General features: G+C 37.1%; 1 protein-coding gene across 8 annotated transcripts in view; it reads left to right on the forward strand.

Moving 5' to 3' along the window:
- Positions 1 to 18,244, forward strand: part of ATP13A3 (ATPase 13A3) — a 146,552-nt gene that overhangs the window by 95,409 nt on the left and 32,899 nt on the right. For all 8 annotated transcript variants that reach the window (XM_045037111.1, XM_045037110.1, XM_019839963.3 and 5 more), the window contains 9 exons: positions 882 to 1,061; positions 1,199 to 1,356; positions 2,295 to 2,483; positions 4,181 to 4,242; positions 7,987 to 8,137; positions 10,842 to 10,958; positions 11,831 to 11,848; positions 11,941 to 12,094; positions 12,189 to 12,309. In XM_045037111.1, the coding sequence (XP_044893046.1) occupies positions 882 to 1,061; positions 1,199 to 1,356; positions 2,295 to 2,483; positions 4,181 to 4,242; positions 7,987 to 8,137; positions 10,842 to 10,958; positions 11,831 to 11,848; positions 11,941 to 12,094; positions 12,189 to 12,309 (1,150 nt within the window). The remainder of the gene's footprint in view (positions 1 to 881; positions 1,062 to 1,198; positions 1,357 to 2,294; positions 2,484 to 4,180; positions 4,243 to 7,986; positions 8,138 to 10,841; positions 10,959 to 11,830; positions 11,849 to 11,940; positions 12,095 to 12,188; positions 12,310 to 18,244) is intronic.

Below are 18,244 nucleotides of genomic sequence, written 5' to 3' on the forward strand. Positions count from 1 at the left end.
TTAAGCTGGTGGGGGTGGGGTCAGGGAGGGGAAGTAGACCTTGAAATGACTTCACTTTGGAAATTCATAATCTGAAGGTAGAACTTTATATCTTTTTATCACTTTACCTTTTTTTTTTTTTCCTGGAAAGAAGTGATTCCTATATGTTTTCAAACTGTTAAGAGTTTTATCTTAAAACACAGTTGCACAAATATCCCTACATACTTGACACCTTTGAAGCAAGAAATGTGAGTGGTACAGAGAATTAAGTTTTAATGTGAAAAAGAATTTGGCAGTTTGTTGTTGTTTAAGAGAACTACCATATTACTTATTTCTTTTCTCCCTTCCCCAGAGGTCTTTTTTCTTCCGTGTGTGTGTGTGGTGGAGGTTAGGAGTAGGTCTTCACATCTTTGTGCTTTAGGTTGCAGAGTGCTTTCCAATTCATTTTTTTAAGGATGAGAGAGCAGATGCTGGGCTATGGCAGCTACCTGGTGTTCTTATCTGAAACGTTACAAAATCGTTTCCAAATTATTATGACTCACAACTGACTTTGAGGAATTATTGTGGGAGACAGGACTTGATATTTTTCAACAAGGAAATTGATAGATAGAAAGCTAATTGAATAAGCTTTGTTATCCACATAAGGTAACTCTTTTTTAATTTTGTTTTTTTTAAGTAATTCTTACACCCCTACATGGGGCTTGAACTCACAACCATGAGATCAAGAGTTGCATGTTCTACTGACTGAGCCAGCCCGGCATGCCACGCATATGAGAACTCTTAATAACTATTGAAACAGTAGTATGATAACATGTAGCTGATTTAACAACTCAAGATTTGTGTGTTTGATGGTAATTTCTATGCTTTAATTTATTATTTATTTATTTATTTATTTTTTAAAGGAGAGAGTGTTCCAGTAACAAAGACTAATTTGCCAAATCCTTCAGTGGACATAAAAGGAATGGGAGATGAATTCTATAGTCCAGAAATACATAAACGACACACTTTGTTTTGTGGGACTACTGTAATTCAAACTCGTTTCTACACTGGAGAACTTGTCAAAGCTGTAGTAGTTAGAACAGGTAGAAAACATTTCATCTCTTCTTGCATGGTTTAGCATATTTGATACCTACTGAATGTTTAAAAAGAGATTTTGGGAAACAATTCTCATTTTCTTATAAAAATACAGTCATTTTCTTCTTTAAATTTTTTTTTAAAGGATTTAGTACTTCCAAAGGACAGCTTGTTCGTTCTATATTATATCCCAAACCAACTGATTTTAAACTCTACAGAGATGCCTACTTGTTTCTACTGTGTCTTGTGGCAGTGGCTGGCATTGGGTTTATCTACACTATTATCAATAGCATTTTAAACAAGGTATGTAAATGGGACTCTTAATAGGGTTTGATTCTTAATGATCACAATTCTTAATGGCTGCTAAGGATTTGAAATGAGATGAAGAACTTAACTTTTAATTTAATTTAATTATATGACACTAGTAGCTGTTACTTTAGAGAGTACAGATACAGAACATTTTCATCATAGAAAGTTCTTTGGGATAGCTCTGGTTTAGGCAATCTTTTTCTTGCTCTCTTGTGACTTAAAAAAGGGAGGGTGACCACAAACTTACCAAAACCTTTATTTATTTATTTATTTTTTTGTAACTTTTGGGATATATAGCATTCAAGTTATTTGTGAGCCCTTGTCAAACTTCTCTTTTCCATCCCTTTTGGAGATGGGCACAGTATAGTGCTTGTAGCAAGTCAGTATTTGATAGATATTGGTTGAATTTTGAAGTGTTGAAGTGTGTGGTGTGTGAAGCGTGTAGAGCTCTTAAAATGAAGATTTCCTTTAAAAGTAGGTTACGTTCGGGGCGCCTGGGTGGCTCAGTCGGTTAGGCATCTGACTTCAGCTCAGGTCATGATCTCGTGGTTTGTGAGTTCGAGCCCCATGTCGGGCTCTGTGCTGACAGCTCAGAGCCCGGATCCTGCTTTGGATTTTCTGTCTCCTTCTTTCTGCCCCTCCCCCATTTGTGCTCTCTCTCTCAAAAATAAATAAATGTAAAAAATTAAAAAAATTTTAATAAAAAAATGTAGCTTACATTCCATAGTCCATTGACAATTCATTGAGCTTTCTATTTTGCAGACTCAGAAGGGAAAAAAATTGTAAATACTTTTTGGATGTAAATACATACATACACACTTATATATAAAATTGAAAATGGTTTATAGATTCTTCACTAAAGAAATACACACATTAGATTAGTAAATATTTGATATTGGGGAGTCTGACATTTATTTTTGTGTTTATTGTAGGTAGAAATTGGGGTCATAATTATTGAATCTCTGGATATCATTACCATTACTGTGCCACCTGCACTTCCAGCTGCAATGACAGCTGGTATTGTGTATGCCCAAAGAAGACTGAAAAAAATTGGTATTTTCTGTATCAGTCCTCAAAGGATAAATATCTGTGGACAGCTGAATCTTGTTTGCTTTGACAAGGTTGGTTCTGTTTTATAATCATTCTCAAAGGTTACTTTGGTAGCTTTTAAATATTTAGATTAAGGTTTTCTGTATTCTCTATCAACAAATTTGTACACATTGTATAATGTTCTTCGAATATTCCTCTTTTTCAGCTTATTTGACACATGAATCATTTTTGTATATTCTCATTGCTTTTTCAATTTTTAATACTTTGGGATTGCCCAAATCTGTAATTGTCTTATTCATATCCAGAATTATGCCTTATAATAGTAATAAAGATTATCTGATCTTTCTTGTTTTTAACAGAGTAAGCTCCATACAGATGTATTTACTGGAATTTTATTGCTATTAAGTATATATGTTTAGTTAAAGTTTGCTCTATGATTTTACTGAATATCTTTCAAAATTATTAAGGTCACTGATTTCACAATTTTATGTGAAAATGACCAGTTTTGTACACATATGAAATATTCCTTGCTTTGTCCTATAGAGAGTTTTCCTTTCCTCTGCTGAAATTAGTTTTCCTAAGAGTTTTAGGAATTAAATCTTGACCAAAAAACCTTCCATCAAGCTCTTGTTGGTAACTGATAGGATAGGAATAAGATTTTTGTGCATGATCACTATTAAAGGAAAAAATGTGAGACGTACTTTTGTTTTTAAAAAAAGTCATATCCTGGGGCAACTGGCTGGCTCATTGGGCAGAGTGTGTGACTCTTGATCTTGGGGTCGTGAATTGAGCCCCACATTAGGCATGGAATTACTTTAAAAAAAAAAAGGTTCTATCCCATGACTACATTTTATATTTATCTGTTTGGAAAATTTCACTTATGCTTGTCTTTTTTGGAAACCTTACAATTAAAATTTTTAAGCAGATAACAAAAGTAGAGGAAAGCTACAAGTATAAAAAGTCCTCATTTACCCATCACTCAGCTTTGTCATTTAATCAGCATTTTGTCATTCTTCACTTCATCTGTCCCCTCACTTTGAAGATGGCAGCATCAGACATTCTTTCACCCAATATACCTCAGTTTTATCTCTAGAAGGTGTTAAAAAAAAATTAACTGCAGTACCATTATCTTATTCCACTTAACAAATTAACAGTTCTTTAGTATTATCTAATATCCAGTTCATATTCAGCTTGCCCTGCCTTTCTCAAAAGTATCTCAAAATTTTACAGTTTGCTTTTTCTGTCAGAATCCAAATAATGATTGCATTGGTTACAATTAATCTGTAACAATTGTTTTTCTTGCCCCTTACCCTGAATCATCTATTGAAGAAACCAGGTCATGTACATCTTGGATTTGGCTGATTGCTTCCTCCTGGTGTCATTTAACGTGTTCCTCTTCCTTTTTTGGTTCCCTGTGTCCTAATGTCTCCTTCCTTTGTAGGGATCCTTGATTAATTGTTGCATTGTTCTGTTTTTTTCATAATACAAGTCCATAAACATATACTTCTACATATATGCCCTCCGCCCCCCCACAGAGGAACCATATCACAAGGAATGTTCTGTACCCTTTCCCCACTTTAACTGTTTTTCCTGAAAGTTATTTTTTATCAATATACAGAGATCTTACTAGTTTTCTTTATTTATAACTATATACTACTTTTATTATGTCTATGTAGCATAGCTTTTCATGTTTTTCTTTTTTTTTTTTTGGAGGCATTATACTTTGTATATATGTACTTTAATTAATTAATTAATTAATTTTTTTAAGACTGGAACTCTTACTGAAGATGGTTTAGATCTGTGGGGGATTCAACGAGTGGAAAATACACGGTAAATATTAGCTAGAGTTGATAATTTATTAGTTACTTCCTAATATTTTAATGTATGAGATATTCAAACATATACTGAGTAATATTACCGCTGTGTACCCACCACCATGATTAAACGGTTGATATCTTGTCATACTTGCTTCAGATCTCTTTTAAAAGATTTAAAATATTACAGATATTGCTAACATCTTAAATCTATCCCTTTCCATAGCCCTACCATCATTCTGAAGTTGTGTTCTGTTAACTGTCTGCATGTTTATATATTTAGTCTACAGACATATCTCTCTCTCTAAACAGGACCTATTTGTAAACAAATGTATATGACTGATACAATGTACATGTGTTTTTGCTGCTTTTTTTTTTTCCTTTGGTGCCTCTTAACATTGTTTTCAAGATTTATCCAGGTTGGTATGTATGGGGTCTAATTTACTAATCTTAACTATTGTTTGGTATTCCATGATATGATCAAATCATAATATCTGTTCTAAGGGGCCGTTTCATCTTTTTTCTCCCTTTCCCCTTCCACTTTCACAAATGGTGCTGCAATTATAATTCTTACACACAACTCCTTGTGACCATGTAGTTGAAATTCAGTAAACAGCTTCTATGAAAATGTTGGTGCTGGGTTAGATAGTACGTGCATGGCTACAGGTGTAGCAGGTACTGATCTCTAAGTGATGGTGCTCCCACTGCCTCCCTCAGTGGGGATGAGATCCTGTTGCTCCAGTTCTTGCCAGACTTGGTATTGTCAGGCCTCTCGTTTTTGCCATGGACAGATATGAAATGGTCTTTCATTGTGGCTTTTTGCAGTTTCCTCATTACTTATAAAGCTGAGCTTATTTTCACATTTTTGGAGGGATGGTCATTTAGCATTCTTCTTGTATTGTCACTTTATATATTGACAATGTTTCTGTTGTGTTCTTAGTCTTACTCATTTATTTGAAGTCCTTTGTATTTATTGGGAGGTAATCTTTTTCAGTACTATGCATTGCAAAATATTCCAGCAGTCTGTCTTGTCATTTTACTTCCTTGTTGCCTTTTGATGGCTTAGTAGTTGTATTTATGTCATTTTTTCCCCCTCAGAAGTCTGTGGGATTGAAGTTTATAGAGTTTGAGAGAGTATTGTCTGGTTCATATAATTTCACAGTTGTTACATCTTCTTGGTAAATAGTTTGTCACATTGTGACCTTATTTAATGCATCCTGCCTTAAATTCCCTTCCATCTTGTATTTCTGTAGTTACATCCCACCTGTTACCCGAGGGTATCTTTTTCATCACTTTACTTTTTAATCTTTCTGTGCCATTGTGTTCACATTTATAATTCCAAGTAAATTGGAAATTCTTTCTACCATTTCTCGCCCTAGTTCACACATTTTGTCAAATTTCTCTCTCATATTTTTATACATTTTCTCAGAATTTATACATTTTCATCTTTTACTCCTTGTCCTTAAATTATTAAGTCATAGAGTTTCAAGTTCATGGGTGTCTTTACTGGGTTTCTAGCCACCCCCCCCCCCCCCCCAAGAAAGCCATGGACTGTAGGATATTTTTTTGATTATTCTCCTCCCCTCTTATTTTTATGTATTTGTTGCATAGTATTTTATGATTAGGATCTGAGTTTTATGCCATCTGCATGCTAAGATTTGCCTCGGTTTATGAACATCTTTGCTAACCATTGCTTCTTATATATCCCATTCTTCTGGAATAAATCACCATCTTCTGTAGCCTCATTTGTTAGTGATTCTTTTGTTTCACTATGACTTTTTTTTGTTTTTTTTTAACTTATTTTTATTTACTTATTTTTAATATGAAATTTATTGTCAAATTGGTTTCCATACAACACTCAGTTCACTATGACTTTTTTTTTTTTTTTCAATGTTTATTTATTTTTGGGACAGAGAGAGACAGAGCATGAACGGGGGAGGGGCAGAGAGAGAGGGAGACACAGAATCGGAAGCAGGCTCCAGGCTCCGAGCCATCAGCCCAGAGCCCGACGCGGGGCTCGAACTCACGGACCGTGAGATCGTGACCTGGCTGAAGTCGGACGCTTAACCGACTGCGCCACCCAGGCGCCCCCACTATGACTTTTGAAGAATGGCGTAGCTGTCTAGATTTCCAGGCTGTCACTTGTGTTCTCTTAGTGCTTTGAAGGTGTTATTCCATTCCTCCTGACTCCTTTTTCTTTCTGTTTTTTAAGAATCCTTCTTTATCCTTGATTTCTGCAGTTTCACCATGATCTTTTTATTTGTGTAGGACTTACTTGCTTCTTGATTCCAAAGATTTATGCTTTTCATAAATTCTGGAAATTTTTCAGCTTTTTTTTTTTTTTTTTTTTTTTTAAATTATGACCTTTCCCCCATTCTTTGTTTTCTGTCCATCTGGGAATCCCGGACATAGGTTACATAGGAAATTGCACTTGTTTTTTTTCCAAGTCAGCCTGTCCTCCTCTCCCCCCATAGTGTCTTGTTCTTTTTCTAAGTCTTTAATTTAAAAGTGCCCTTTTTGCATTCTTTCAGATCGCCATTCTATTATCTCAAATTTATGGGATTCTAATTCTGTCTTTGTTATGTCTGTTGAGTCATGGGAATGTTTCCCAGTGCATTTTTAAATTACGGACTTATGCTTAGCAGGAATTTTCTGTGAGATTTCTTTGTGGCTGTGTTGTGGGAGCTCCTCTCTGGAGACTTTAGACTGTGCTTGGGCCAGAGTGGTATCAGTCGTGCCAGATGAGCTTTAATACTACTTTCATAACTTGAGGATCTCTGGACCAGCAGTAGCATGGATTCAAACCCAGATCCTATCCTGACTGGTGTTGTGATTCAGAGTTTATGCCCTAAAACCAGACCTCCTGCGTTTGAATCTTTGCTCTGCCACTTGTGTGCTGTGTAACCTTGGCAGGTTACCTAACCCTCTGTTTCAGTATCTCTTCTATGAAATGAGGATAATAAAACCTCTTCCTGTGGTGAAGAGGACATGAGTCAGATATGTTTAAAGTTATTAGAACAGTGCCTAGTGCACAGTAAATATTTTACAGATATTAATGATTTTCTTGAGCTTTGGGTGAGAGGAAAAGAGATCAGCTTATTCTTAGTTTGGATATGTAGGTAAATTATTTTCAGTTTATTGTTTTTCCAAAGATGCTCTTCAAGAGCACTGGCTGTCTTGGGTGAAAGGGATCCTCTCAGTTTGAACTCCCCACTTTGTATCTGGCCAGGACTTTGTCTTCCATTCCTATATGGGAGTTAAAGCCTGGGTCCTTAGCATACTGGGATGACTCCCCTCCCTTCTTCTCTCGCAGGCAGTCAGCATCACTCAGGTTCACATTCCTCTGGTTTTCCTTTCCTTCCATTTCTGACACTTGAAAATTTCCTTTTCATTCTTATGAGCTTGGTTTTGAATTTAAATGATGATGTGTTACACATTCATTTTGTGTTTTTACAAAAGAGATTTTATGTATTCTTATATGCCCATAGGCAGGAATTTTAATTATTACTTAGTATCTAGTATTTTCTATATTGTTATGTCTGGCATAGGTATTCAGAATCTTAGATAAGATGGTATTTTAGTTAATGTGTAATTTACATGGAAGAAAATGTTTTTGAATGCTGAAAACTGTAGTGAAAATTAATATGCACAGAAATGCAAACATTTTTATTTCCATTTTTTAAAATTATAAAACCTGAGTATGATTAGAATATTTATAGTCTTAGATTTATGAATCTAATTCAGTGTATTTTCTATTTAGTTTTCTTTTGCCAGAAGAAAATGTTTGCAATGAGGTATTGGTAAAGTCTCAGTTTGTTGCTTGTATGGCTACCTGTCACTCACTCACAAAGATTGAAGGAGTGCTTTCTGGTGATCCACTTGATTTGAAAATGTTTGAAGCCATTGGATGGGTAAGTTCAATATTTTAAAGCACAAGTAACTTAAGGAAAATAATCTTGCAGCAGAAAGATGGTTTCTGCTAGTTGTTTTGATGACCAGTTCATCTTGTACCATAAAGGAACTATGTAACATTGGAGAAACATTTATAATTGTGTAAAAAAGTGTCCGTTTTAATTAAATTAACTCACTCAAACACCCTTAATAGAAGATGATCTTCTCAGGTGCCTGCTTTATGTTTATAAGAGAAAGCAGCTGTTAGCAATTGGGGGTAATAGGCCCGAGTCAGAAAGATGATCTTCAACAACAATAATCTGTTGACCATAGGTGAAAAGTATAGCCCTGTGTCTTCATTGTTCTTTTGTGCCCATGTTCTACTTTCTGTGTACACACACACACACACACACACACACACACACACACACACACACACAGTTTTGTTTGTTTACAGTTTGTTTGTTTTGGCATTGATCATTTTGAGTGCATGCAGTGTTTCCTGGTTACCATTTCACAGTATTGTGTCCTTTTACAGATGCAATAATAAGGTTGTTTTTAAAGTTCCTTCTGGCTTCTGAATTATTTTCTCTGGGTCAGTTTTCTTTCTCCCTCCCAACACTTAATCTTTTTCCTTCATGCCTTTTGTTTTCATGATATATCTTGATGGTACATTTATATTCAAGAATTAAGGTTTGCTTTGATAATTCTGGGTAGCTGCAGTCAGGTTTTTACCCTTGCCCATATGTGTGTAAGTCTGTTTACTTGAGCTGTGTCTCTTCTGAATGGCAAGGCCGACCCAGGGGGAGCTCGCTGTATGCTGAGGGTGAGTCCTCATCAGGGGGCATCCTCAGCCCAGAGCTGCAGAGCTGGCCTTGTAGGTTGCCCTCCTCACCCGCTCTGCTGACCCTCATGGTAGCAGCCTTCCCTCCTCTCAGGTAGATCGTTCATGTCCCTAGACAGTCACCCCTGGTCTTGTGTTTTGTTATTTCTGCTTAGCTCAGCTATTCGGGCTGGTGAAGAATGTCCCTCCCTTGTATGTCCTCTTGTGTTTATTCTGGGCTACTGTTTCTTGCACTGCTGCATTCGTCAATACAGTAATCAATTTGCCTTTTATCTTCTTATTTGAAATCCTTCTTTTTTAATTTCCTATTTACTTTGACAGGATTCTTTCTTTTTTTGTATTTTGTTGATTTTTTTTTTAATGTTTGTTTATTTATTTTGAGAGAGAGAGAATATCCCAGGCAGGCTCCACGCTCTCAGTGGGACATGGAGCTCAATCCCACGAGCTGTGAGATCGTGACCTGAGCCAAAATCAAGAGCTGTACACTCAGCTGATTGTGCCACCCAGGTGCTCCTGTTTTGTTAATGTTTTGAAAGAGGCACATGGATGTGTGCATTAGTGTTTGTCCATCTTCTGATAGCCCACAATAAATATTTGTCAAATCTAATTCCCAAAAGGCCTTTAGAGGATAATTTATGAGAGTAAAGCAAAATAGGACTGGTTCATCTTTGATGTTCTCTAAAACTTCTCTCTAGATGAACAGATTTTCAGTAGACTTAGTGTTCTGTTTGTGCATCTTTTAAAAATGGGTTAAATAAGTAAGTTTGTATAATAGCATGTTTCGTTGACACTGAGATGTCTTGATGCTTGATCTTATCACGAACTATCAATGGAATGTTTCCACATAACCAGTCACTGCTGTTATTTGATGTGATCGATGCCATATAAGAACATCCCAATTTCAGAGATGTTAAAACATACCTTAGAATCGTATAAAATTGGCTCATTGGGCACAGTGCCCTTCCCCATCATTTTCCCATCGATTCCTTCACTTTGAAGTCTAATTAATTTATTTTTTCTTGTGTATGTGTACTTCATACAAGTTTTTGTTGGAATTATTTCACCAAAAATAAGTGTTTTTAAATTAAATTTCAAGCACTTAGGGTTAGTGGTATCTTAACCAGAAATGTTCACTCTGAAACACTAAACTCAAGTCTTTGTACCTCAATGTGTGCTTCATCCGGTGGTTCTCCTAATTGTATCTGAGCTCCATATACTTTACAAATTTTTTGTTCTTTGTTTTTTTTTTACATTTATCTATTTTTGAGAAACGGAGTGAGACAAAGCGTGAGCAGGGGAGGGGCAGAGAGAGAAGGAGACACAGAATCTGAAGCAGGCTCCAGGCTCTGAGCAAGTGGTCAGCACAGAGCCTGATGCGGGGCTCGAACCCACAAACTGTGAGATCGTGACCTGAGCCAAAGTCGGATGCTCAACCGAGCCACCCAGGCACCCCTGAACTCCATATACTTTTGAATCCTCTCCTGTTAGCAGAAAAGAACCCTTGGATGATAGACTGAACATTTTTGGAACTGCAAGAATCTTCTATTTTTTTGCAGGAATAGTCTCTCAATCCTACGACAAGTCTTAGTCTTAGGAGCAAAATGAGAAAGATTTTCTCGTTTCTTTATTCCACTTCTCATCTCTGCTTCCCATCTCCCATGGATTTCCAGGACTTTAACTTTGTTTAAAATACATACAAGTTTACTTATACTAACATAAATATAAGTATGCTAATATATTAGTGGTCTAGTAGTACTCGTTTATTCTTTGGGTACTGACTTTGTTGTCGTTATTACTGAAGATAGCCGTAATGTTTCTTTTAAAAGTAGAACCAGTGAATTGAATTTTATGAAGTAATGTGTTGAATATTTTCCTTTCAGATTCTGGAAGAAGCAACTGAAGAGGAAACGGCACTTCATAATCGAATTATGCCCACTGTGGTTCGCCCTCCAAAACAGCTGCTTCCTGAATCTACACATGCGGGAAACCAAGAAATGGTGCGAAATCACGTTAAGTTGGATAATACTTACCTTAATACTTAAGTTAATACTTAACTGTTAACGTTCATGTTCAGTCCTCATTTTGAACTCTTGCTAGAAGATGAAATCACATGTCCTTTATTTAATTCTTAGGCAGATACGAATATTTTAGCTGCATTTATCCAAAACTACACATCTGGTGTGTGTCGCAGGCACTCTGTGTGTAAAACATTGAGATGTAATTCTAATTACCATTACTTTTCCTTACTATTTATTGAACAACTTAGGCCTTGTGATTTAAACAGTGATTAATCCTTTAAATTCCTATGATTTAGCAGAAAGAATATGTGAATGGCTTTATTTTTAGGTGAATTTTAAAATGTTTCCCCTTAGTTTATTTTTAGTACTTAATATGTTAATATTTTAGGATAACAAAGTATTTGAAAATAAGCACACAGGAGCGCCTGGGTGGCGCAGTCGGTTAAGCGTCCGACTTCAGCCAGGTCACGATCTCGCGGTCCGTGAGTTCGAGCCCCGCGTCAGGCTCTGGGCTGATGGCTCAGAGCCTGGAGCCTGTTTCTGATTCTGTGTCTCCCTCTCTCTCTGCCCCTCCCCCGTTCATGCTCTGTCTCTCTCTGTCCCAAAAATAAATAAACGTTGAAAAAAAAAAATTCAAAAAAAAAAAAAAAAAAGAAAATAAGCACACATTAAAAAAAAAAAGGAGATAGTAGAGAAGCAATCTTGAAACCTGACTTTGAAATACTCAAAGCTCTTTGCTATTTTTTAGATAATGTTTTGTGCATGTATAAAGTTTTTTTTTTTTTTATAACTTGAGTATGTTGATGAGTCTAATATGTACTATTTCTTTATTCTCTTTGTTTTATTTTTAGGAGCTGTTTGAACTTCCAGTAAGTGAAGAATGTTTACTTGTTACTTAAGGATATGTGTTTTAATTCCAAAAAAATAACAAATGCTTTGTGCATCTATTGAAATCATACAGGCTATTTATGAGATAGGAATTGTTCGTCAGTTTCCGTTTTCTTCTGCTTTGCAACGTATGAGTGTGGTTGCAAGGGTGCTAGGGGATAAGAAGATGGATGCCTACATGAAGGGAGCACCTGAGATCATTGCTAGTCTTTGTAAACCTGAAACAGGTAAGGAATCAACTAGGCTTTGAATGAAATTGTTATTTGTGTAAGCTTGTAGTTGCAATTTTAACAATGGCGTTTATTTTTTCCTTTTTAAAAGTTCCTACTGATTTTGAAAAAGTTCTGGAAGATTACACTAAACAGGGCTTCCGCGTAATTGCTCTTGCACACAGAAAATTAGAATCGAAACTGACTTGGCATAAAGTACAGAATATTAGCAGGTAATGTGGATGAACAGTTATTCTACAGCTTTTCCGGTAATGTATAGTTTATATGTCATGTACAATAATTTATATGTTGTGAGTATGTATGAAATATTTATTTTTTATTTAAATCCAAGTTAGTTAACATAGAGTGTAATAGTGTTTTCATAAATAGAATTTAGTGATTCATCACTTAACATATAACACGCAGTGCTCATCCCAACAAGTGCCTTTCTTAATGCCCATCGCGCATTTAGTCCACCCCCCCCACCCACAACCCCTCCAGCAACCTCTATTTGTTCTTTATATTTAAGAGTTTTGTATGATTTGTCTCCCTGTTTTTATATTATTTTTGCTTCCCTTCCCTTATGTTCATCTGTTTTGTATCTTTAATTCCACATATGCAGAAGTCACATGATATTTGTCTTTCTCTGACTTATTTCGCTTAGCATAATATACTCTAGTTCTATCCACATTGTTGCAAATGGCATGATTTCATTGTTTTTAATCACCGAGTAATACTCCATTGTATATATATGCTACATCTTCTTTATCCATTCATCTGTTGATGGACATTTGGGCTCTTTCCATACTTGGCTATTGTCGATAATGCTGCTATAAACATTGGAGTGCATGTGCCCCTTCGAAAGAGCACACCTGTGTTCTTCGGATAAACACCTAGTGGTGCAAGTGCTGGATCATAGGGTAGTTCTATTTTTAATTTCTTGAGGAATCTCCATACTGTTTTTCAGAGTGGCTGCACCAGTTTGCATTCCCACTAGCAAAGGGTTCCTTTTTCTCCGCATCCTCACCGACATCTGTTGTTGCCTGAGTTGTTGATTTTCGCCATTCTGACAGGTGTGAGTTGGTATCTCACTGTGGTTTGGATTTGTATTTCCCTGATGATGAGTGATGTTGAGCATTTTTTTCATGTGTCGGTTGGCCATCTGGATGTCTTCTTTGGAGAAATGTCTATTTGTGTCTTTTGCCTGTTTCTTCACTGGATTATTTGTTTTTTGGGTGTTGAGTTTGATAAGTTCTTTATAGATTTTAGATACTGACACTTTATCTGATATGTCATTTGCAAATATCTTCTCCCATTCAGTTGGTTGCCTTTTAGTTTTGCTGATTGTTTCCTTTACTGTGTAGAGGCTTTTCATCTTAATGAGGTCCCAGTAGTTCATTTTTGCTTTTGTTTCCCTTGCCTCTGGAGATGGGTTGAGTAAGAAGTTGCTGTGGCTGAAGTCAAAGAGGTTTTTGTCTGCTTTCTCCTCGAGGATTTTGATGACTTCCTGTCTTACGTTTAAGTCTTTCATCCTTTTTGAGTTTATTTTTGTGTATGGTGTAAGAAAGTGGTCCGGTTCATTCTTCTGCATGTCGTTGTCCAGTTTTCCCAGCACCACTTGCTGAAGAGACTGTCTTTATTCCATTGGATATTCTTTCCTGCTTTGTCAAAGATTAGTTGGCCATACGTTTGTGGGTCCATTTCTGGGTTCTCTGTTGTGTTTCATTGATCTGTGTGTCTGTTTTTGTGCCAGTGTTATACTGTCTTGATGACTACAGTTTTGTAATACATTTGAAGTCTGGGATTGTGATGCCTCCAGCTTTGGTTTTCTTTTTCAAGATTGCTTTGGCTATTTGGGGTCTTTTCTGATTCCATACAAATTTTAGAATTGTTTGTTCTAGCTCTGTGAAGAATGAGGGTGTTATTTTGATAGGGATTATATTGAATATGCAGATTGCTTTGGGTAGTATTGATATTTTAACAATATTTTTTGTTCTTCCAGTCTGTGAGCATGGAATGTTTTTTCCATTTTTTTGTGTCTTTGATTTCTTTCATAAGATTTCTATAGTTTTCAGTGAATAGCTTTTTCACCTCTTTGGTTAGGTTTATTCCTAGGTATTTTATGGTTTTTGGTACAATTGTAAACAGTATCAATTCCTTGATTTCTCTTTCTGCTACTTCATTATTGGTGTATGGGAATGCAACTGATTTCTGTGCATTATTAATATATCCTGCAACTTTGCTGAATTCATGGATCAGTTCAAGCAGTTTTTTTGGTGGAGTCTTTTGGGTTTTCCAATAGAGTGTCATGTCATCTGTGATAAAGTTTAACTTCCTCCTTGCCAGTGTGTGTGCCTTTTCTTTTTGTTGTCTGATTGCTGGGGCTAGGACTTCCAGTACTGTGTTGAACAGCAGTGGTAAGATTGGACATCCCTGTCATGTTCCTGACCTTGGGGGGAAGCTTTCACTTTTCCCCCATGGAGGATGATATTAGCTGTGGTCTTTCATAAATGGCCTTTATGATGTTGAGGTATGATCCTTCTAACCCTACGTTCTTGAGATTTTTTTTATCAAGAAAGGATGCTATATTTTGTCAAAATGCTTTCTCTGCATCTACTGAGAGAATCATGTGGTTCTTATCCTTTCTTTTATTAATGGGATGTATTACATTGATTGATTTGCAGATATTGAACCATCCCTACAGCCCAGAAATAAATCCCACTTGATCATGGTGAAGAATTTTTTAATGTATTGTTGGATTTGATTTGCTAGTATCTTCTTGAGAATTTTTGCATCCATGTTCATAGGGAAATTGGTCTGTAATTCTCCTTTTTAGTGGAGTCTTTGTCTGGTTTTGGATCAAGGTAATGCTGGTTTCGTAGAATGAGTTTGGAAGTTTTCCTTCCATTTCTGTTTTTTGGAACAGCTTCAGGAGAATAGGTATAAACTCTCCTTTAAATGTTTGGTAGAATTCCCCTGGGAGACCATCTGGCCCCGGACTCTTGTTTGTGGGAGATTTTTGATTATTGATTCAGTTATGGGTTATGGGTCTGTTCCAATTTTCTATTTCTTCCTATTTCAGTTTTGGTAGTTTATATGTTTCTAGGAATTTATCCATTTCTTCCAGATTGCCCAGTTTGTTGGCATATAATTTCTCATAATATTCTCTTGTTATTTGTATTTCTGAGGTGTTGGTTGTGATTTCTATTCTTTCATTCATGATTTTATTTATTTGGGTCCTTTCCTTTTCCTTTTTAATCAAATCTAGCTACGGGTTTATCAATTTTGTTCATTCTTTTAGAGAAACAGCTCCTGGTTTCATTGTTCTGTTCTACTATAATTCTTCTTCTTTTTTTCTTTCAATATCATTGATTTCTGCTTTAATCTTTATTATTTCCCTTCTTGCGCGCACTTTGGCTTTGTCTGCTGTTCTTTTTCCAGCTCCTTTAGGTGTTAAGTGTAGATTGTGTATTTGAGACCTTGTCTTCCTTCTTTAGGAAGGCCTGGATTGCTATATACATCCCTCTTAGAGAGAGAGAGAGAGAGAGAGAGAGAGAGCGAGCAAAGCAGGGGAGGGGCAGAGAGACTGAGACACAGAATCGAAGCAAGCTCCAGGCTCTGAGCTGTCAGCACAGAACCCAATGCAGGGCTTGAACTCATGGATCTTGTGATCATGACCTGAGCCAAAGTTGGACGCTTAACCAACTGAGCCACCCAGGCACCCTGGCTTCTATGTACTTTTTAATTTCCTCTTTAATTTCTTGTTTAACCCATTCATTCTTTAGTAGGATGTTCTTTAGTCTCCAAGTATTCATAGTCTTTCCAAATTTTTTCTTGTGGTTGATTTCGAGTTTCATAGCATTGTGGTCTGAAAATATGCAAGGTGTGATCTCTGTCTTTTTGTACTTGTTGAGGGCTGATTTGTGTCCCAGTATGTGATCCATTCTGGAGAATGTTCCACGTGCACGCAAAAAGAATGTATTCTGCTTTAGGATGAAATGTTCTGAATATATCTGTAAGTCCATTCAGTCCAGTGTGTCATTCAAAGCCATTGTTCCTTGTTGACTTTCTGCTCAGATGATCTGTCCATTGCTGTAAGAAGGGTGTTGGAAGTCCCCTACTATTATGGTATCGTTATCAATGAGTTTCTTTAGGTTTGGGATTAATTGACATATATTTGGGTGCTTCCACGTTGGGGACATAAATATTTACAATTGTTAGATCTTCTTGGTGGATAGACCCCTTAATTATGACATAATGCCCTTCTTCATCTCTTGTTACAGTCTTTATTTTAAAATCTAGTTTGTCTGTTAGAAGTATGGCTACTCTAGCTTTCTTTTGACGACCATTATCATGATAGCTGGTTCTTCATCTCCTTATTTTCAAACTGCATGTGTCTTTGGGTCTAAAATATGTCTCTTGTAAGCAGTATATAGATCTCACCGACCTGCTATCAAGCACCCCTCCTTTGTCTCAGGCCTCCATCCACTCCCTGCCTCTACCCTGTGTCCAAGCCATTTGCCTGTCAGGCAGCACCTCCTTCCAGAGTTTTATCTCAGATGGGGTTGTGTTTCAAAACCCCACACTTCATACACCACCACCACCACCACCACCACCCCCACCCCTGCCCTTCACCGGCCTGGAGCCACGCTGACTCTTTGGGGGAGGGTCTCACTGAGCAATTGCTGTGTGCCTGCTTGCCCCAGAAAACATTTGTGTGATAGTGCAGTGGCAGAGGTTTGGAGATTGTGGCTGATCAGAACACACAGCCAGAGCCAGGGTTTGCTGTATTCTGGTGTCTCTGTCTCGGTACCAGCAAATGTGACTGCTCTCTGGGGTCCTAAATGCTCTCCAAGCAAGGGAACCACTTCTCCCCGTGGTTCCCTCAGACCCCTCAGACCCTGCTGCCTACTCCTGGTGATTTGCCCTGCTTCCTCACCAGAGCACCACCAGGCACTGAGCTCCACTGTTCAATCCTGGTGGTGTTGAAACCCTCTCCTTTCTTCCTGTCAGTGGTTTTGGGGGACAGATTTCTTGTTCAGTTTCCTGTGAGTGTTTTCACTCTTTCTCTTTCTCTCCAGCTACTTTCAGGGGAGTGTTTTTCCTGCACTCTCCTGATGTGCCGCACACTCCCCCTTTCTTTTTCCTTTCTCTGCAAAAATAGCTCCCTACCCTCTGTGGCTTTTCTCTTTCTCAGTTCGCCTGTCCACACTGTACCTGCCGAGTTCTCTGGCTCAAGTTATGCAGATTGTTGTGTTAATCCTCAGATCAATTTCCTGGGTGTGCAAAATGGTTTGGTGCTGATCTAGCTGTGTTTCAGGGACGAGACAAGCTGAGGATCTCCATGCTGCTTAGCCATCTTTCCAAAAACCCTATTAAATATTTATTGAATGTATGGAACTGTACCTTATGCAGTGTTTGTTTTAGTTGATTGAGATACAAGTACAAATCTTTGAAACCCTTCTCAGTTTGTTAAATATTTATTTAGTGCCTGCTATGTGTCAGGTATGTTCTAGGAACATAATTATGTTTGAAAACATAAACATAATTCTATAGTAGTTTGTTTTTCCCAAATAAAATACTTGGTTTTGCCCAGTTGTTTGAACCAAGTATTATTTTGGCCAGAGTAGCATGAGTCCTAATAACTAATTACCACCTTTCCCCACCTCCCTGCTTCCAAAGGTCGAATGACATAACCATCATCACGTTTACTTTTCTCCAGTCTTTTCCACTCTTTAATTTGTGTTTCATAGTGCCTCCAGAGAGCTTTTTAACACACCGGTCTCTAGTTGGAATTCTTTTTTTTTTTTTTTTTTTTAACGTATATTATTTTATTTTTGAAAGAGACAGAGCACAAGCATGGGAGAGGCAGAGAGAGAGGGAGACACAGATTCCAAAGTGGGCTGCAGGCTCTGAACTGGCAGCACAGAGCCCAACATGGGACTCGAACCCACGAACCGAGAGATCCTGAGCCGAAGTCAGACACTTAATTGACTGAGCTGTCCAGGTGCTCCTCTAGTTGGAATTCTTATAAATGGCTTCCCATCATCTACTGGAAGAGTTTACTGTTAGGAAAATGTATCAGGAAAGAAAGAAAACAAAACACGCAACACTTAATTTGAAAAAAAAAAAAAAAAAGGATGAATTACACAGGCAGATAAGAATCAG

This window comes from Felis catus, chromosome C2 (assembly GCF_018350175.1).
Source record: "Felis catus isolate Fca126 chromosome C2, F.catus_Fca126_mat1.0, whole genome shotgun sequence".
Taxonomy (NCBI): domain Eukaryota; kingdom Metazoa; phylum Chordata; class Mammalia; order Carnivora; family Felidae; genus Felis; species Felis catus.